The following is a 20,114-nucleotide window of genomic DNA, read 5'->3' on the forward strand; positions in this document are numbered from 1 at the left end:
TGTACAGGGTACCCCGTGGCTCTTACCTATAGTTATAGTTATAATGTACAGGGTACCCCGCGGCTCTTACCTATAGTTATAGTATAATGTACAGGGTACCCCGCGGCTCTTACCTATAGTTATAGTATAATGTACAGGGTACCCCGCGGCTCTTACCTATAGTTATAGTATAATGTACAGGGTACCCCGCGGCTCCTACCTATAGTTATAATGTACAGGGTACCCCGCGGCTCTTACCTATAGTTATAGTATAATGTACAGGGTACCCCGCGGCTCTTACCTATAGTTATAGTATAATGTACAGGGTGCCCCGCGGCTCTTACCTATAGTTATAGTATAATGTACAGGGTACCCCGTGGCTCTTACCTATAGTTATAGTATAATGTACAGGGTACCCCGTGGCTCTTACCTATAGTTATAATGTACAGGGTACCCCGCGGCTCTTACCTATAGTTATAGTATAATGTACAGGGTACCCCGCGGCTCTTACCTATAGTTATAGTATAATGTACAGGGTACCCCGCGGCTCTTACCTATAGTTATAGTATAATGTACAGGGTACCCCGCGGCTCTTACCTATAGTTATAGTATAATGTACAGGGTACCCCGCGGCTCTTACCTATAGTTATAGTATAATGTACAGGGTACCCCACGGCTCTTACCTATAGTTATAGTATAATGTACAGGGTACCCCGCGGGTCTTACCTATAGTTTATAATGTACAGGGTACCCCGCGGCTCTTACCTATAGTTATAGTATAATGTACAGGGTACCCCGCGGCTCTTACCTATAGTTTATAATGTACAGGGTACCCCGCGGCTCTTACCTATAGTTAATAATGTACAGGGTACCCCGCGGCTCTTACCTATAGTTATAGTATAATGTACAGGGTACCCCGCCGCTCTTACCTATAGTTATAGTATAATGTACAGGGTACCCCATGGCTCTTACCTATAGTTATAGTATAATGTACAGGGTACCCCGCGGCTCTTACCTATAGTTATAGTATAATGTACAGGGTACCCCACGGCTCTTACCTATAGTTATAGTATAATGTACAGGGTACCCCGCGGCTCTTACCTATAGTAATAGTATAATGTACAGGGTACCCCGCGGCTCTTACCTATAGTTTATAATGTACAGGGTACCCCGCGGCTCTTACCTATAGTTAAATGTACAGGGTACCCCGCGGCTCTTACCTATAGTTTATAATGTACAGGGTACCCCGCGGCTCTTACCTATAGTTTATAATGTACAGGGTACCCCGCGGCTCTTACCTATAGTTAAATGTACAGGGTACCCCGCGGCTCTTACCTATAGTTTATAATGTACAGGGTACCCCGCGGCTCTTACCTATAGTTATAGTATAATGTACAGGGTACCCCGTGGCTCTTACCTATAGTTATAGTATAATGTACAGGGTACCCCGCGGCTCTTACCTATAGTAATAGTATAATGTACAGGGTACCCCGCGGATCTTACCTATAGTATAATGTACAGGGTACCCCGCGGCTCTTACCTATAGTTATAGTATAATGTACAGGGTACCCCGTGGCTCTTACCTATAGTTATAGTATAATGTACAGGGTACCCCGCGGCTCTTACCTATAGTTATAGTATAATGTACAGGGTACCCCGCGGATCTTACCTATAGTATAATGTACAGGGTACCCCGTGGCTCTTACCTATAGTTATAGTATAATGTACAGGGTACCCCGCGGCTCTTACCTATAGTTATAGTATAATGTACAGGGTACCCCGCGGCTCTTACCTATAGTTATAGTATAATGTACAGGGTACCCCGCGGCTCTTACCTATAGTTATAGTATAATGTACAGGGTACCCCGTGGCTCTTACCTATAGTTATAGTATAATGTACAGGGTACCCCGTGGCTCTTACCTATAGTTATAGTATAATGTACAGGGTACCCCGCGGCTCTTACCTATAGTAATAGTATAATGTACAGGGTACCCCGCGGATCTTACCTATAGTATAATGTACAGGGTACCCCGTGGCTCTTACCTATAGTTATAGTATAATGTACAGGGTACCCCGCGGCTCTTACCTATAGTTATAGTATAATGTACAGGGTACCCCGTGGCTCTTACCTATAGTAATAGTATAATGTACAGGGTACCCCGCGGCTCTTACCTATAGTAATAGTATAATGTACAGGGTACCCCGCGGATCTTACCTATAGTATAATGTACAGGGTACCCCGTGGCTCTTACCTATAGTTATAGTATAATGTACAGGGTACCCCGCGGCTCTTACCTATAGTTATAGTATAATGTACAGGGTACCCCGCGGCTCTTACCTATAGTTATAGTATAATGTATAGTTATAGTATAATGTACAGGGTACCCCGCGGCCCTTACCTATAGTTATAGTATAATGTACAGGGTACCCCGTGGCTCTTACCTATAGTTATAGTATAATGTACAGGGTACCCCGTGGCTCTTACCTATAGTTATAGTATAATGTACAGGGTACCCCGCGGCTCTTACCTATAGTTATAGTATAATGTACAGGGTACCCCGCGGCTCTTACCTATAGTTATAATGTACAGGGTACCCCACGGCTCTTAATGTACAGGGTACCCCGCGGCTCTTACCTATAGTTATAATGTACAGGGTACCCCACGGCTCTTAATGTACAGGGTACCCCGTGGCTCTTACCTATAGTTATAGTATAATGTACAGGGTACCCCGCGGCTCTTACCTATAGTTATAGTATAATGTACAGGGTACCCCGTGGCTCTTACCTATAGTTATAATGTACAGGGTACCCCGCGGCTCTTACCTATAGTTATAGTATAATGTACAGGGTACCCCGCGGCTCTTACCTATAGTTATAGTATAATGTACAGGGTACCCCACGGCTCTTACCTATAGTTATAGTATAATGTACAGGGTACCCCGCGGCTCTTACCTATAGTTATAGTATAATGTACAGGGTACCCCGCGGCTCTTACCTATAGTTATAGTATAATGTACAGGGTACCCCGCGGCTCTTACCTATAGTTATAATGTACAGGGTACCCCGTGGCTCTTACCTATAGTTATAGTATAATGTACAGGGTACCCCGCGGCTCTCACCTATAGTTATAGTTAATGTACAGGGTACCCCGTGGCTCTTACCTATAGTTATAGTATAATGTACAGGGTACCCCGCGGCTCTCACCTATAGTTATAGTTAATGTACAGGGTACCCCGTGGCTCTTACCTATAGTTATAGTATAATGTACAGGGTACCCCGTGGCTCTTACCTATAGTTATAGTATAATGTACAGGGTACCCCGCGGCTCTTACCTATAGTTATAGTATAATGTACAGGGTACCCCGCGGCTCTTACCTATAGTTATAGTTAATGTACAGGGTACCCCGCGGCTCTTACCTATAGTTATAGTATAATGTACAGGGTACCCCGTGGCTCTTACCTATAGTTATAGTATAATGTACAGGGTACCCCGTGGCTCTTACCTATAGTTATAGTATAATGTATAGGGTACCCCGTGGCTCTTACCTATAGTTATAGTATAATGTACAGGGTACCCCGCGGCTCTTACCTATAGTTATAATGTACAGGGTACCCCGCGGCTCTTACCTATAGTTATAGTATAATGTACAGGGTACCCCGTGGCTCTTACCTATAGTTATAGTTATAATGTACAGGGTACCCCGCGGCTCTTACCTATAGTTATAGTATAATGTACAGGGTACCCCGTGGCTCTTACCTATAGTTATAGTATAATGTACAGGGTACCCCGTGGCTCTTACCTATAGTTATAGTATAATGTACAGGGTACCCCGTGGCTCTTACCTATAGTTATAGTATAATGTACAGGGTACCCCGCGGCTCTTACCTATAGTTATAGTATAATGTACAGGGTACCCCGCGGCTCTTACCTATAGTTATAATGTACAGGGTACCCCGTGGCTCTTACCTATAGTAATAATAATAATGTACAGGGTACCCCGTGGCTCTTACCTATAGTAATAATAATAATGTACAGGGTACCCCGTGGCTCTTACCTATAGTAATAATAATAATGTACAGGGTACCCCGTGGCTCTTACCTATAGTAATAATAATAATGTACAGGGTACCCCGTGGCTCTTACCTATAGTAATAATAATAATGTACAGGGTACCCCGCGGCTCTTACCTATAGTTTCCCTTAAGAAACAATATAGTGAACAGAAAGGCTGAGACGCGTAAAGCAGGCCTGAATCTGACACCAAGCCTGTACTGTACATCAGCACAGACACAGCCTGTACTGTACGTCAGCACAGACACAGCCTGTACTGTACGTCAGCACAGCCTGTACTGTACGTCAGCACAGACACAGCCTGTAATGTACGTCAGCACAGACACAGCCTGTAATGTACGTCAGCACAGCCTGTACTGTACGTCAGCACAGCCTGTACTGTACGTCAGCACAGACACAGCCTGTAATGTACGTCAGCACAGACACAGCCTGTAATGTACGTCAGCACAGACACAGCCTGTAATGTACGTCAGCACAGCCTGTACTGTACGTCAGCACAGCCTGTACTGTACGTCAGCACAGACACAGCCTGTACTGTACGTCAGCACAGACACAGCCTGTACTGTACGTCAGCACAGACACAGCCTGTACTGTACGTCAGCACAGACACAGCCTGTACTGTACGTCAGCACAGCCTGTACTGTACGTCAGCACAGCCTGTACTGTACGTCAGCACAGCCTGTACTGTACGTCAGCACAGCCTGTACTGTACGTCAGCACAGACACAGCCTGTACTGTACGTCAGCACAGACACAGCCTGTACTGTACGTCAGCACAGACACAGCCTGTACTGTACGTCAGCACAGCCTGTACTGTACGTCAGCACAGACAGCCTGTACTGTACGTCAGCACAGACACAGCCTGTACTGTACGTCAGCACAGACACAGCCTGTACTGTACGTCAGCACAGACACAGCCTGTACTGTACGTCAGCACAGACACAGCCTGTACTGTACGTCAGCACAGACACAGCCTGTACTGTACGTCAGCACAGACACAGCCTGTACTGTACGTCAGCACAGACACAGCCTGTACTGTACGTCAGCACAGACACAGCCTGTACTGTACGTCAGCACAGACACAGCCTGTACTGCACGTCAGCACAGACAGCCTGTACTGTACGTACAGTACAGCCTGTACTGCAGCAGTTTATGGGATGGGCGTTGTCAAAGCGGCAGTCTTCGGTGATTGGTTCATACCAACCAATCAGAATAGTAGGAAAGCATGATGACGTCGTTGTCAATCATGTGGCTATGGCTAACCCGTTTGCTAACCAAACAAACCACAGCCAACGAGCGCTACTGGCATGTGAACAAAGGCGGTAAAATATGTCGGATGATGATGTTTATAAAACCTGTCGTTTCTGTAAAGAAACTATTTATCATACACAGATTTATTAATAATAATAATAATAGCCAGATTGATACGGCCGTGAGGTCACTACGATCAATGGACACGCGACGCACCGCCTTGAGGTCACTACGATCAATGGACACGCACGACACACCGCCGTGAGGTCACTACGATCAATGGACACGCGCGACGCACCGCCGTGAGGTCACTACGATCAATGGACACGCGCGACACACCGCCGTGAGGTCGGCGAAGGCTAGTGCAAGTGCTACGGCAAGTTCTATACGGGCTAAGATGGAGTCTGAAGGTGTGTTCAAGGTGTGGTCTGAGGTGGGTTCAGACCTTAGAGTGTATATGAATAGAGACGGCACCAGATTTCTCCAGCCATCCACTTGCATTAAGTTGCAGACTGCATTCTGGGATGGATTTGCCCCAAACTCATGAACACGCTGCCCGTTGACTATCATTGCACGCGTTCACGTATGAAACAGCAGCGTTCACGTATGAAACAGCGTTCACGTATGAAACAGCAGCGTTCACGTATGAAACAGCAGCGTTCACGTATGAAACAGCAGCGTTCACGTATGAAACAACAGCGTTCACGTATGAAACAACAGCGTTCACGTATGAAACAACAGCGTTCACGTATGAAACAGCAGCGTTCACGTATGAAACGGCAGCGCTCACGTATGAAACAACAGCGTTCACGTATGAAACAACAGCGTTCACGTATGAAACGGCAGCGTTCACGTATGAAACAGCAGCATTCACGTATGAAACAACAGCGTTCACGTATGAAACAGCAGCGTTCACGTATGAACCGGCAGCGTTCACGTATGAAACAGCGTTCACGTATGAAACGGCAGCGTTCACGTATGAAACGGCAGCGTTCACGTATGAAACAGCAGCGTTCACGTATGAAACAGCGTTCACGTATGAAACGGCAGCGTTCACGTATGAAACAGCGTTCACGTATGAAACGGCAGCGTTCACGTATGAAACAGCAGCGTTCACGTATGAAACAGCGTTCACGTATGAAACGGCAGCGTTCACGTATGAAACAGCAGCGTTCACGTATGAAACGGCAGCGTTCACGTATGAAACGGCAGCGTTCACGTATGAAACGGCAGCGTTCACGTATGAAACAGCAGCGTTCACGTATGAAACAGCGTTCACGTATGAAACGGCAGCGTTCACGTATGAAACAGCGTTCACGTATGAAACAGCAGCGTTCACATATGAAACGGCAGCGTTCACGTATGAAACAGCGTTCACGTATGAAACAGCATTCACGTATGAAACAGCAGCGTTCACATATGAAACGGCAGCGTTCACGTATGAAACAGCGTTCACGTATGAAACAGCAGCGTTCACATATGAAACGGCAGCGTTCACATATGAAACGGCAGCGTTCACGTATGAAACAGCAGCGTTCACGTATGAAACAACAGCATTCACGTATGAAACAGCAGCGTTCACGTATGAAACAGCAGCGTTCACGTATGAAACAACAGCGTTCACGTATGAAACAACAGCGTTCACGTATGAAACAGCAGCGTTCACGTATGAAACAACAGCGTTCACGTATGAAACAGCAGCGTTCACGTATGAAACAGCAGCGTTCACGTATGAAACAGCAGCGTTCACGTATGAAACAACAGCGTTCACGTATGAAACAGAAGCGTTCACGTATGAAACAACAGCGTTCACGTATGAAACAGAAGCGTTCACGTATGAAACAACAGCGTTCACGTATGAAACAACAGCGTTCACGTATGAAACGGCAGCGTTCACGTATGAAACAACAGCGTTCACGTATGAAACAACAGCGTTCACGTATGAAACAGCAGCGTTCACGTATGAAACAACAGCGTTCACGTATGAAACAGCAGCGTTCACGTATGAAACAGCAGCGTTCACGTATGAAACAGCAGCGTTCACGTATGAAACAGCAGCGTTCACGTATGAAACAGAAGCGTTCACGTATGAAACAGCAGCGTTCACGTATGAAACAGAAGCGTTCACGTATGAAACAACAGCGTTCACGTATGAAACAACAGCGTTCACGTATGAAACGGCAGCGTTCACGTATGAAACAACAGCGTTCACGTATGAAACAACAGCGTTCATGTATGAAACAACAGCGTTCACGTATGAAACGGCAGCGTTCACGTATGAAACGGCAGCGTTCACGTATGAAACAACAGCGTTCACGTATGAAACAACAGCGTTCACGTATGAAACAACAGCGTTCACGTATGAAACAACAGCGTTCACGTATGAAACGGCAGCGTTCACGTATGAAACAACAGCGTTCACGTATGAAACGGCAGCGTTCACGTATGAAACAGCGTTCACGTATGAAACAGCAGCGTTCACGTATGAAACAACAGCGTTCACGTATGAAACAACAGCGTTCACGTATGAAACGGCAGCGTTCACGTATGAAACAGCGTTCACGTATGAAACAGCGTTCACGTATGAAACGGCAGCGTTCACGTATGAAACGGCAGCGTTCACGTATGAAACGGCAGCGTTCACGTATGAAACAACAGCGTTCACGTATGAAACAACAGCGTTCACGTATGAAACAGCAGCGTTCACGTATGAAACAGCAGCGTTCACGTATGAAACAGAAGCGTTCACGTATGAAACAACAGCGTTCACGTATGAAACAACAGCGTTCACGTATGAAACGGCAGCGTTCACGTATGAAACAACAGCGTTCACGTATGAAACAACAGCGTTCACGTATGAAACAACAGCGTTCACGTATGAAACAACAGCGTTCACGTATGAAACAACAGCGTTCACGTATGAAACAACAGCGTTCACGTATGAAACGGCAGCGTTCACGTATGAAACAACAGCGTTCACGTATGAAACAACAGCGTTCATGTATGAAACAACAGCGTTCACGTATGAAACGGCAGCGTTCACGTATGAAACGGCAGCGTTCACGTATGAAACAACAGCGTTCACGTATGAAACAACAGCGTTCACGTATGAAACAACAGCGTTCACGTATGAAACAACAGCGTTCACGTATGAAACGGCAGCGTTCACGTATGAAACAACAGCGTTCACGTATGAAACGGCAGCGTTCACGTATGAAACAGCGTTCACGTATGAAACAGCAGCGTTCACGTATGAAACAACAGCGTTCACGTATGAAACAACAGCGTTCACGTATGAAACGGCAGCGTTCACGTATGAAACAGCGTTCACGTATGAAACAGCGTTCACGTATGAAACGGCAGCGTTCACGTATGAAACGGCAGCGTTCACGTATGAAACGGCAGCGTTCACGTATGAAACAACAGCGTTCACGTATGAAACAACAGCGTTCACGTATGAAACAGCAGCGTTCACGTATGAAACAGCAGCGTTCACGTATGAAACAGAAGCGTTCACGTATGAAACAACAGCGTTCACGTATGAAACAACAGCGTTCACGTATGAAACGGCAGCGTTCACGTATGAAACAACAGCGTTCACGTATGAAACGGCAGCGTTCACGTATGAAACAACAGCGTTCACGTATGAAACAACAGCGTTCACGTATGAAACAACAGCGTTCACGTATGAAACGGCAGCGTTCACGTATGAAACAGCAGCGTTCACGTATGAAACAACAGCGTTCACGTATGAAACGGCAGCGTTCACGTATGAAACAACAGCGTTCACGTATGAAACGGCAGCGTTCACGTATGAAACAACAGCGTTCACGTATGAAACAGCAGCGTTCACGTATGAAACAACAGCGTTCACGTATGAAACAGCAGCGTTCACGTATGAAACAACAGCGTTCACGTATGAAACAGCAGCGTTCACGTATGAAACAACAGCGTTCACGTATGAAACAGCAGCGTTCACGTATGAAACAACAGCGTTCACGTATGAAACGGCAGCGTTCACGTATGAAACAGCAGCGTTCACGTATGAAACAGCAGCGTTCACGTATGAAACGGCAGCGTTCACGTATGAAACAACAGCGTTCACGTATGAAACAACAGCGTTCACGTATGAGGGTTTCCTCCGGGTGCCGTCTCTATTCATAGAGACTCTAAGGTTCAGACTGATGATTGGGAGTGAATCTGCAGTAACACACACACACACACACGCACACACACACGCACACACACACACACACACCTGTCGGGGTCGACGTGGTACTCCAGGACGTGCCCGAGGCGCCCCACCCCCTGGAAGCCTGCCAGGACGTAGACGACGTCGCCCACCGCCGCACACTTCACCGTCACGCCACGCCACGGCATGGTGGCCGCCGGGCGCCACTCGTTGGTGGCGATGTCGTAGTACTCTACCGAGTCCAGCCCTCCTGCACACGCGCGCACGCGCACACACACACACACACACACACACGCACACACGCACACACGCACACACAGATCAAAGGTTTTTTCCACCCATCCATATTACCCAGGGCTCCCTGGGCATTGTGGGTAATGTAGTGATGTGTCCATATTACCAAGATGGTCTATTTATGAAGATGGTCGAACTTCATTGAAGCCACTAGAGGCGCAATGGACTACACATCCTACAAAATGGTCTCCTAAGTCAGTGGTTCGTTCCCAAACTTTTCCGTGTCAAGGACCCCCAAATCGACATTTATTAGGCCACAGACCCCCCATTTGAAAACATATGCCAGTGACCCCGATAAGGGAGGATTTTTAGCAGTGATTCCGAAACATATTCATTTCATGGACCCCCAAATTCACACGCATTATGCTACGGACGCCCGATTTAATGGCATTTCTATCTCTGGGTACCCCGATTTATATTGTAAAACCACTGTTCTATTTCATACCTACTGACCGCCAGAGGGCGGTGATTTCATCACCTGGATATACATCGCGCGCACGCGCAGAGGTCGAATATTAATACCAACACTGTCACTCGTGACCCCCTGTGGGCGTGAGCCACCGATATAGGTGCCCAGTTCACAGGGTTCATCCTCTTTCATCTTTTCGCCTTTGAGCGCAGGTCGATTTATTTTATTGAGCTCCTGCTACTAGCCCTTTGAGGCTGTATGGGGGGGCTCTCGACGCCGGTCATGCCTATAAGCCTCGTAACCGTTCGGTTGGGGCTACCTTGCGTCCTCCAGAGGCTGCATGGTTGGCGGCGATAATTTTCCGCCGGGCTCCCTGGTCCAACTATTATGTTGGACTTTATTTTCTACAGGTAAGTTGCGTGTTACTTTACTTGCCCGGCGGGCGTGCCTGCTACAGCCTTGCGTTATTTTCGCTTTGCTGTGTGGCGTTACATTGGGTTGGTGACAGTGTTTGTTCGCTGAAATCCAACTTGTATGTTTTGTTGAATTGTCGGTGGCGGCAGTGGCCGTCCATCCTCCCGATTAATGCATTAAGGGTTAGCGGTTGTGTGTTCACTAACTAAAAGCTAACTTTGTATTTAATGTTTCGTGGTGACTGTGTGCTGTTAGTGTGGCTCGCAGAGGTGTGCTTCGCCTCGACAGAGCGACCACGGCGGCGCTTATTTGACTATTAATCAATACTCACGTTGAATGGCCGCGGCACGATGCTAAAATGAACAGCAACACAGCAATGTTTTATGGCGTCGGTAACTATGGGCAGAAGAGTGTGTTTCGCTCTGTCGCAGACGTGCAATCAACCACATATATGACGCTAGTCATGTTGAATGACCACTCCTCTCCACGTGTTTTCTGCAGAAGAGTGTGTTTCGCTCTGTCGCAGACGTGCAATCAACCACATATATGTGGCGCTTGGTTGCAACGATGTCCACCAAGAGGAGGTTTGTGTGGTCGTGACGCTAATGAGCGCTCCTCCCCAGACGATTTCTGGTTAAGGAACAAACTTTTTCAAATGCATGTCAAGTTGTAAACGCAGCTCAGTGCTGACTTGCTAGTTTGTTTGGCTCGTTATATCAAGCAGGAATATGACAATGTTGTCACAGTGTGCTTAACGTCACAGCTTAACTTAAGTGTGTACTGCTATCTGAGATAGGCATAGTGCTTGTATTTCATAGCTTGAGTGTGATCCGCTCAGCTGCTGTTTGGGTAATACTTGTTTGTGCTTGGCAGTACAATTACTAATATAATGGTTCAAGCGTCTATCGCTTTACCATTGCATGGTTATCAAACTATCTACTTGGCAGGGGCAGTGGCATTTACAGGCATTACATTTTGAGCAGGCAAGAATTACATCTGGAAAATGGATTTGGACAGGCGGACGCCTGTCCTCGCCTTATTGTAGATACGCCACTGGGCATGGGCTGAGTGCTCTTCCCTATGTCTGCATAGTATTGGTAACATGTACTGATAAGTTGAGGTGAAGCAAATGCAGCACTCATTGTATGTCCTTTTGCATGATTTGTATTTACCTCTGACGAGAGTGAACAAGCTTACACGTTTCGGCCTGTATGGCCTTCCTCAGTGTTATACATGTACATAACATGTACTGATAATCAATATCAATAGGCATATAATGCTGTGCTTATTCCTATTTGGACTAGTCCTCATTAGCTGCCTTTGCAGCAACTGCCCTGATCCGTCTTGGGGGCAAGACAACAGGATACATTGGCGGGTACATATGTAGTGTACTTGATACTGTAGCTTTTGCTGCATTATCACTGACACTGGGGGTGTGTTTCGCTCCATTGCTATCATACTGTGGGCTTGAGTGGTCTTCGCTCTTCGCCATGTCTACTGTACATAGAAGTACTGTAGCTTGAGTGATCATGCTATTTTGCTGCATTATCACTGACACTGGGGGTGTGTTTCGCTCCATTGCTGTCATACTGTGTGCTTGAGTGGTCTTCGCTCTTCGCCATGTCTACATAGTATTGTTGACATACTGTGTGTACTGATGGTCATTTTCACTAGCACCGAGGGCATGTACCGCCCCGCCACTATCATATTGTGTACTTGACATAGGCATGAGTAGTCTCCGCTCTTCGCCATGTCTGCATTGTATTAATGACATACTGTACAGATGATCAATAAGCGTAACGCTGTGGCTGACTGGTTCACTGGCATTGAGAGTGTGTTTCGCTCTGCTGCCATTCTCTGAAGGTTACGCGGTAACCATGGTTATAAGAGATATAAGCGAGGCATGCGCGAGTACGTGCTTTTATGCCCTCATCGAGAGGGCACGTGCTACGTCATGACACAAAAGAGGCCCATTCTCTTATATACTTAATAGAATGTGAGTGTACTATAAGTACTTCTGTTGTTGTCCGCGCCCAAGTTGGGACGCGTCCCATAGCGAACTGCTGAGGGTTAGATCTTCGTATAACCACGACATTGTGTACCTGGTACTCACTACTGCTTTGACATGTGCAGTATACTGTGATTACTTGCTATCATAGCTTGAGTGTACGTCGCTCTGCTGCTGCCAGATATTACCAATATGCTTGGTATTAAAATGGTTGTATATGACAGTCCAAGTATTTGGCTTTCCCACTATACTATGGCACTACTTGACACTGTAGCTTGAGTGATTCTCGCTCTTTTCCTGCATTATCACTGACACTGGGGGTGTGTTTCGCTCCACTGCTGTCATACTTTGTGCTTGAAGCTGGCTTGAGTGGCCTTCACTCTTCGCCATACATAGTATTGTTGACATACTGTGTGTACTGATGGTCATTTTTCACTAGCACCGAGGGCATGTTCCGCCCCGCCACTATCATATTGTGTACTTTACAAGGGCTTGAGTGGTCCCCGCTCTTCGCCATGTCTGAATTGTATTAATGACATACTGTGCGTACAGATGATCAATAAGCGTAACGCTGTGGCTGACTGGTTCTCGCTGCTTTGGCCGCGTTATCACTGGCATTGAGAGTGTTTCGCTCTGCTGCCATTATCTGGAGGTATATGACAGTCCAAATATTTGGCTTTCCCACTATACTATGGCACTACTTGACACTGTAGCTTGAGTGATTTTCGCTCTTTCGCTACAACTACATAACCAGTAGTATTTAGAGTGTCTCGCTCTGCTGCCGTTCATGGATTAGTGCAACATGCTGGTCCTCTCTGGTCCCACAGAGGAGGTCCATTACTTGCGCCTGTAGTCGGGTTTCGACTTGGGCGCCGGACACAGGCTATGGCTGTGGTTCATTCTTCCATCCATCTCCAACCGCTTATCCGTAGTCTGGTCGCGAGGGAAACAGCTCCATACCGAGAGCTGCAGACTTCCTCTCCAGAGCAGCATTAGTAACTTCATTCTGGGGGATCCCGAGACGATCCAAGGCCATTTTGAAGATATTGCTGTTATTGTGGCTGCATACTGCTGGCACGTATGCCAACTGTGTTGGCCGTGGTTGTGGCTGATTTGCCTCCCACAAGGATGCTAGCGTTGTGAGATGATGCTCTCTCAACTAGGGGCCCATGGCCGCACGCAGTATAGAGTCACTGGTCTGCCAACTAGATCCATGCCACGGCAGCTGGACTGGGACGTGTTGGACGGTCCCTTAATGGTCACCTCATCCTGGCCCTCTGGCCTGCGCGCATTGATGCGCAGGCACGGCACCTATGGGTGATGCTTGTTCTAGGCGTTAGCTTACGTGGTAACTAACTACCCTGATGATGTTGGGGCCTAGTGTGGCCCAGAGGGGCGGCCACGGCGGGTTAGTGAGCCCGCCTGGCGACCCAGAGCCCCTGGATGTCCCGGGTTCAATGCCAGATCCGGCCAGCAATGTGCCCAGGTGTGTCCCGGTCTGAGCCCCTAATTGCTCCCCGAGCGCTGTAGAATGGCTGCTCATTGCTCCTAGTAGCAATAAGATGGGTGAATGCAGGGGACACATGTTGCGTATGTGCAACCGTACAGCTGAACTAGCTTGCACATCAATTATAGACTCAGCATTCTAACAGGCCCCACTTTCAGGGAAGTACAGTGGGACACTTAACACTCTGCCTGTCGTTCCAGGCCGGATGTTTGGGCCTGCCACCCAACAGACCTTGCAGCATAGTTCACGGTGAACAAGCAGTTTGGTTCAACTGAAGGTTTTCTCCTTGATTCATGATGTGACTGATGACGGTGGTGGTTTTCGCCTGATCCTCGATCTCAGACCTACCAGTTGCCTCTGGTCATGTATGCTGGGCACAGTGGATGTGCTCCAGGCGGTGCCAGATTGAGAATGGTCTGCAAGCATGGCCTTGCTTAAACTCTTAGAGTTAATGGGGGGCTGACGGACAGCTTCCACTGACCTGTCTCGTCTTGGACGAGTACAGTGCTGCCAGCCAGTTCCTCTGGTTGTTGGGCACACCGAAGCGACGTAGACAGTTGCTTCTCTAGGGCTGCTTTCATTGCACCCTTTTACATGTTCTGTCTATAATTTCTGGGCCTCGAACCCCAGAATTCTGCCTACCACCGTGGATACGGTTGGGTTACTGTTTCAGGTATGTACAGGCATTTAAGCGTGCTTCGCTCTACTGCCTACCATCTCCAGCCAGTGTCTGTGATGTACTGGGCCAGTGTGCAGTGGACTTGGCCCTTGGGATGTTTAGACTTTGTTCGTAACATGATATGTCAACAGTCTATCTTCCGACCCACTAAGGGGTCGCTCGATCCAGTCAGTCTCTGCAGGAGGTCTTGCCTCATCTTGCTGGTTTCATAGCAATGCTCTTGTTGGGTATACAGTCCAGGCGGCGGACATGCTTCCCATTTAAGCCTCTTGGATCCGATGATGTTTCGTATCACTGGGCATATGTACGGCAGAGCAGGATCTTTGGCCTTGAGCGCTTGGCGCGTGGCCAACTGTAGTTCTCCCTTCCGGCGCTGACCGTTAGGGCAGGACACTCTGGCCCACCCCTGGCCAGGCGACTTCTTGTAAGTCTTCTCTACACTGCCACTTTTGGTGTCGTGTATCCTTCACAGCATAGGCAGAGGCAGTCGCACAGTAGTATGGTGCCACCATACCGGTCAGGAAGTATGAGTTTCCATGTTTCCGCCTCAATTTGTTTTTCATATTGGGCGGGCTATACGCGACTTGAGGTTCGTTTTTGGTTACCACTGCAGCCGAATCATCTACTGCAGCTTCTCGATGAAGTGCTTTGGCCTCCCCACAGACAGAATCCCCTGTCACAGTTTAGGGAGAGGGTGCATTCTCACCCGGGTCACCTTCGGCTGCGTAAACTGACCACTGACAATCATGCCTATTGTCCGAACCCTACTTGATTCTTGTGCATCCTGCACCAGGGCGTTGCACGCCAACACAAGTAAACTGTGGTTTAGTTGAGACAAAGCACCACCATGTTGCTCTGTGTTTTCAATACCTGCCTGTGATATTGGCAGCCTTAACCTCTCCACCAGGAGAGTAATTGTGATTGAGAACTGTTATGAGAGCCTAGTATGTTAGACCTACCACATGCACTTGGTGGTCAGAACGGCTCTTCATTGGCTATGATGGCTCTAATAAAGGTTGCGCTCTCTCTGGACAGCGCCTGTCACACTTTATTGTGGGTATGCCATCAGCCACGCTGACGGGGCGAGCAATCGCCCCCTACCATCTGGTACGAGGTACCACTCTACCAGGTTTGGATGGACTTTGTCCCCAGCCCTTGGATCGGGCCGTTCTCAAATGGCTATCTGCTAGTACCATTTGCCCTCACTGCGACCCTACGGAAGTGAGTAGGTTGTCTTCAGGCCCTGCCCGGTGCCTGAGACTGGGATGCCGATGGGTCTGGGTTTACCATTCGCCAATCCCTCTTATGTCTTCAAGGACTTTCTGCCTTTCACGTTGGCTAGCCTATCATTTTTAGTTTGCTCCACAGCCAGGCATGGAGCATTCTAGTACCTGCCTATTGTGCCCTGTCCGGGCTCTGTGGCACGGCATAGCTGTGATGGCTGTTTGGTTGTTTTTGTATGAGTAAAGGGCACAGGAAGGGCTGTGCCTTGATTCAACAGAGACTAACGCAACACTTAGAGGTACTTTGATTGTTGCGTTGAGGTAGATTTCTTCAGTAGGCCTCAAGGCCTCCCCAGAGGCATTTTGACATGCCAGACCAGGGGGTGGACATCTGTGCTGCAGTGCAGCCAAATGGGCTCCATCTGTTTTGGGCTTTTGCCAAGAGTCAGCCAACCTGACTCCCTCACCCTGTGGTGACGGCTGTTTGGCTGTCCATTAGATCTGCAAACCGACCTCGGTAAGCGCAGATTCCTCGTGACCATGTTGGTATGAGTCATCCAGGTGATGAAATCACCGCCCTCTGGCGGTCAGTAGGTATGAAATAGAACGCAAGTTATGTATATAACTATGGTTCTATGAATACCGGATGACCGCCAGAGTTCATTGTCACTCGGAATCCCGACGAAAAGATTTCATGAGGATGAACCCTGTGAACTGGGCACCTATATCGGTGGCTCACGCCCACAGGGGGTCACGAGTGACAGTGTTGGTATTAATATTCGACCTCTGCGCGTGCGCGCGATGTATATCCAGGTGATGAAATCACCGCCCTCTGGCGGTCATCCGGTATTCATAGAACCATAGTTATATACATAACTTGCGTTAACCACTGTTAAAACCCCTGGAACTCCCTCAAGTACCCCTAGGGGTCCCCGGACCCCACTTTGGGAACCACTGTCCTAAGTAGGGCTCCCTGGGCACTGTGGGTAATGTAGTGCTGTGTCCATATTACCCAGGGCTCCCTGGGCATTGTGGGTAATGTAGTGCTGTGTCCATATTACCCAGGGCTCCCTGGGCACTGTGGGTAATGTAGTGCTGTGTCCATATTACCCAGGGCTCCCTGGGCATTGTGGGTAATGTAGTGCTGTGTCCATATTACCCAGGGCTCCCTGGGCATTGTGGGTAATGTAGTGCTGTGTCCATATTACCCAGGGCTCCCTGGGCATTGTGGGTAATGTAATGTAGTGTAATGTAGTGCTGAAATTGTTATTGTCCATTCTACAACTCTATTAGGGAGAGACTTTTTAATGAGATAGATCCAAATCATGAATTTATATGGTTGGAGGACTTCGAGAAACTAAAACGACTATTTCAAAAGTACACCTTGTCAGTTGTTTTCAATGTACTTTGTTAAATGACTTGTCAGTGTTGTTGTCTTCTTCTTCTATCGGGTTTCATGGCGGTCGGCAAACCTAAATGGTGCATTACCGCCACCTACTAGACTGAGTGTGGAAACAGTGTTGTTGTCAGGGGGGGAGGTGGAGGTCGGGGAGAAGCAAACCACGCCTACTATATTTAGGAGACCATTTGTAGGCTTTGTGTACCATTTCGCCTCTAGTGGCTCCAATGAAGTTGGCCCATCTTCATACATAAACCATCTTTGATATTACCCAGGGCTCCCTGGGCATCGTGGGTAATGCAGTGCTGTGTCCATATTACCCAGGGCTCCCTGGGCATTGTGGGTAATGTAGTGCTGTGTCCATATTACCCAGGGCTCCCTGGGCATTGTGGGTAATGTAGTGCTGTGTCCATATTACCCAGGGCTCCCTGGGCATTGTGGGTAATGTAGTGCTGTGTCCATATTACCCAGGGCTCCCTGGGCATTGTGGGTAATGTAGTGCTGTGTCCATATTACCCAGGGCTCCCTGGGCATTGTGGGTAATGTAGTGCTGTGTCCATATTACCCAGGGCTCCCTGGGCATTGTGGGTAATGTAGTGCTGTGTCCATATTACCCAGGGCTCCCTGGGCATTGTGGGTAATGTAGTGCTGTGTCCATATTACCCAGGGCTCCCTGGCCTCCCACGGCGTAGATCCTGTCGTTGACCACCACCAGCCCATGGTTCTTCCTGTTCTCCCTCATCCCGCTCAGCTCTCTCCATCTGGGGGACGGGGGGGGGGCGGGGGGGGGGGACGGGGGGCAGGGGGGCGACAGGGTTTAACCCATTTAGAGCTGTGTGAGAACTGGAGTATCCCTGTGCTGGGTTCGACCCGACTCTGAATCTGTAGCAGTTTCTGAGGACATTATTACCAACTGTTTGATCTCAGTAAGGAGTACTGTACTTGATACAGAACACCATATATCACCAGTCAATGCACGGAGGTACCTTGTAATGTTACAACAGCAAAAACAACAACAACACTGGACTGGTTTTAAACTACAGGGGAAGCTATGCAGACCACACCGTATCTCATACAATATTCAAGAATGATGCAGTTGATGAGGGTATAGTCACCTTTACAGTCAAAGCCAGATTACAGGTCCTTCCAACCAGACTCCATCTTTCTCTGTGGTACCCTAACACGTTTCCTCCTCATTGTCTGCACCATGGCCGCACTCCACTTACAGAAACACTGTCGCATATTCTTAATGGCTGCTATGTATATATAAGGGAATGTACATTGCTAGCCATGACAGAATTGTTGACCTATTAGCTAAGGACATAAGTTCATCATCTGCCAAAATCACGTGTTTCAACTGTTCATGCACAATAATGAAAATGATGCCTTTTCAGATGTCACAGCTGAGCTAATACACCAGATATTGTTGTTGTTGATGAGGACAGTAGAGAAGTGACCATTTTAGAAGTGGCATGTACATTTGACCACAGCCTGGAAGAGGCATTCCTTACCAAGGTGCTTAAGTACCAGCGTCTTAAGGATGCTATTATACAGCTTGGCTACAAATGTAAACTACTTGTGTTCATATTTGGAAGCCTCGGTAATGTCCATAAATCAGTCGTGAGGGGCCTGCAGATTGGAGGCCTGCCCAAGCCGAGAGCTGATCAGGCATCTGCAAAATTCTGTGTGTGTGCGTGCGCGTGCGTGTGTGTGTGTGTGTGTGTGTGTGTGTGTGTGCGCGTGTGTGTGTGGCTGTGGCTGTGTGTGTGTGTGTGTGCGTGTGTGTGCGTGCCCACTCACTTCTGCGTGGCGGGGTCGTACACCTCACAGTTGTTGAGCACGCGCCCAGAGACGTTGTTCCCCACGGTTCCTCCGCACACGTAGATCATTCCCTGGTGCTCCACCGAGCCGTGGCTACAGCGAGCCATCAGCATGCTGCTCTTCACCTGCCACGACTCGGTGCGCGTGTCGTAGCACTCGAACAGGTCCAGCGCAGAGCTGCCTGAGGAGGGAGGATGCACGCACGCACACGCACACACACACACACACACACACACACAGGCACACACGGTAAAGAACAAGCGATGTGAAAAAGACGAAAGTTCGAGCATCCAGCAACTAGCCACGATGCTGTCCATCCAGCAACTAGCCACGATGCTGTCCACCCAGCAACTAGCCACGATGCTGTCCATCCAGCAACTAGCCACGATGCTGTCCATCCAGCAACTAGCCACGATGCTGTCCACCCAGCAACTAGCCACGATGCTGTCCATCCAGCAACTAGCCACGATGCTGTCCATCCAGCAACTAGCCACGATGCTGTCCACCCAGCAACTAGCCACGATGCTGTCCATCCAGCAACTAGCCACGATGCTGTCCATCCAGCAACTAGCCACGATGCCGTCCACCCAGCAACTAGCCACGATGCTGTCCATCCAGCAACTAGCCACGATGCTGTCCATCCAGCAACTAGCCACGATGCTGTCCATCCAGCAACTAGCCACGATGCTGTCCATCCAGCAACTAGCCACGATGCTGTCCATCCAGCAACTAGCCACGATGCTGTCCATCCAGCAACTAGCCACGATGCTGTCCATCCAGCAACTAGCCACGATGCCGTCCACCCAGCAACTAGCCACGATGCTGTCCATCCAGCAACTAGCCACGATGCTGTCCATCCAGCAACTAG

General features: G+C 48.4%; 1 protein-coding gene across 2 annotated transcripts in view; it reads right to left on the minus strand.

The window, feature by feature from the left end:
• klhl7 (kelch-like family member 7) overlaps positions 1 to 20,114 on the minus strand; it is a 45,253-nt gene that overhangs the window by 11,464 nt on the left and 13,675 nt on the right. For both annotated transcript variants that reach the window (XR_013791654.1, XM_079521741.1), the window contains exons 10-12: positions 19,226 to 19,427; positions 18,089 to 18,186; positions 9,559 to 9,742 (exon numbers count right to left, since the gene is read on the minus strand). Coding sequence is in view for 1 of the 2 variants with exons in the window: in XM_079521741.1 (XP_079377867.1) it covers positions 9,559 to 9,742; positions 18,089 to 18,186; positions 19,226 to 19,427 (484 nt within the window). In the remaining variant the exon portion in view is untranslated. The remainder of the gene's footprint in view (positions 1 to 9,558; positions 9,743 to 18,088; positions 18,187 to 19,225; positions 19,428 to 20,114) is intronic.

The sequence above is a fragment of the Electrona antarctica genome (genome assembly GCF_951216825.1).
Source record: "Electrona antarctica genome assembly, chromosome: 15".
Taxonomy (NCBI): Eukaryota; Metazoa; Chordata; class Actinopteri; order Myctophiformes; family Myctophidae; genus Electrona; species Electrona antarctica.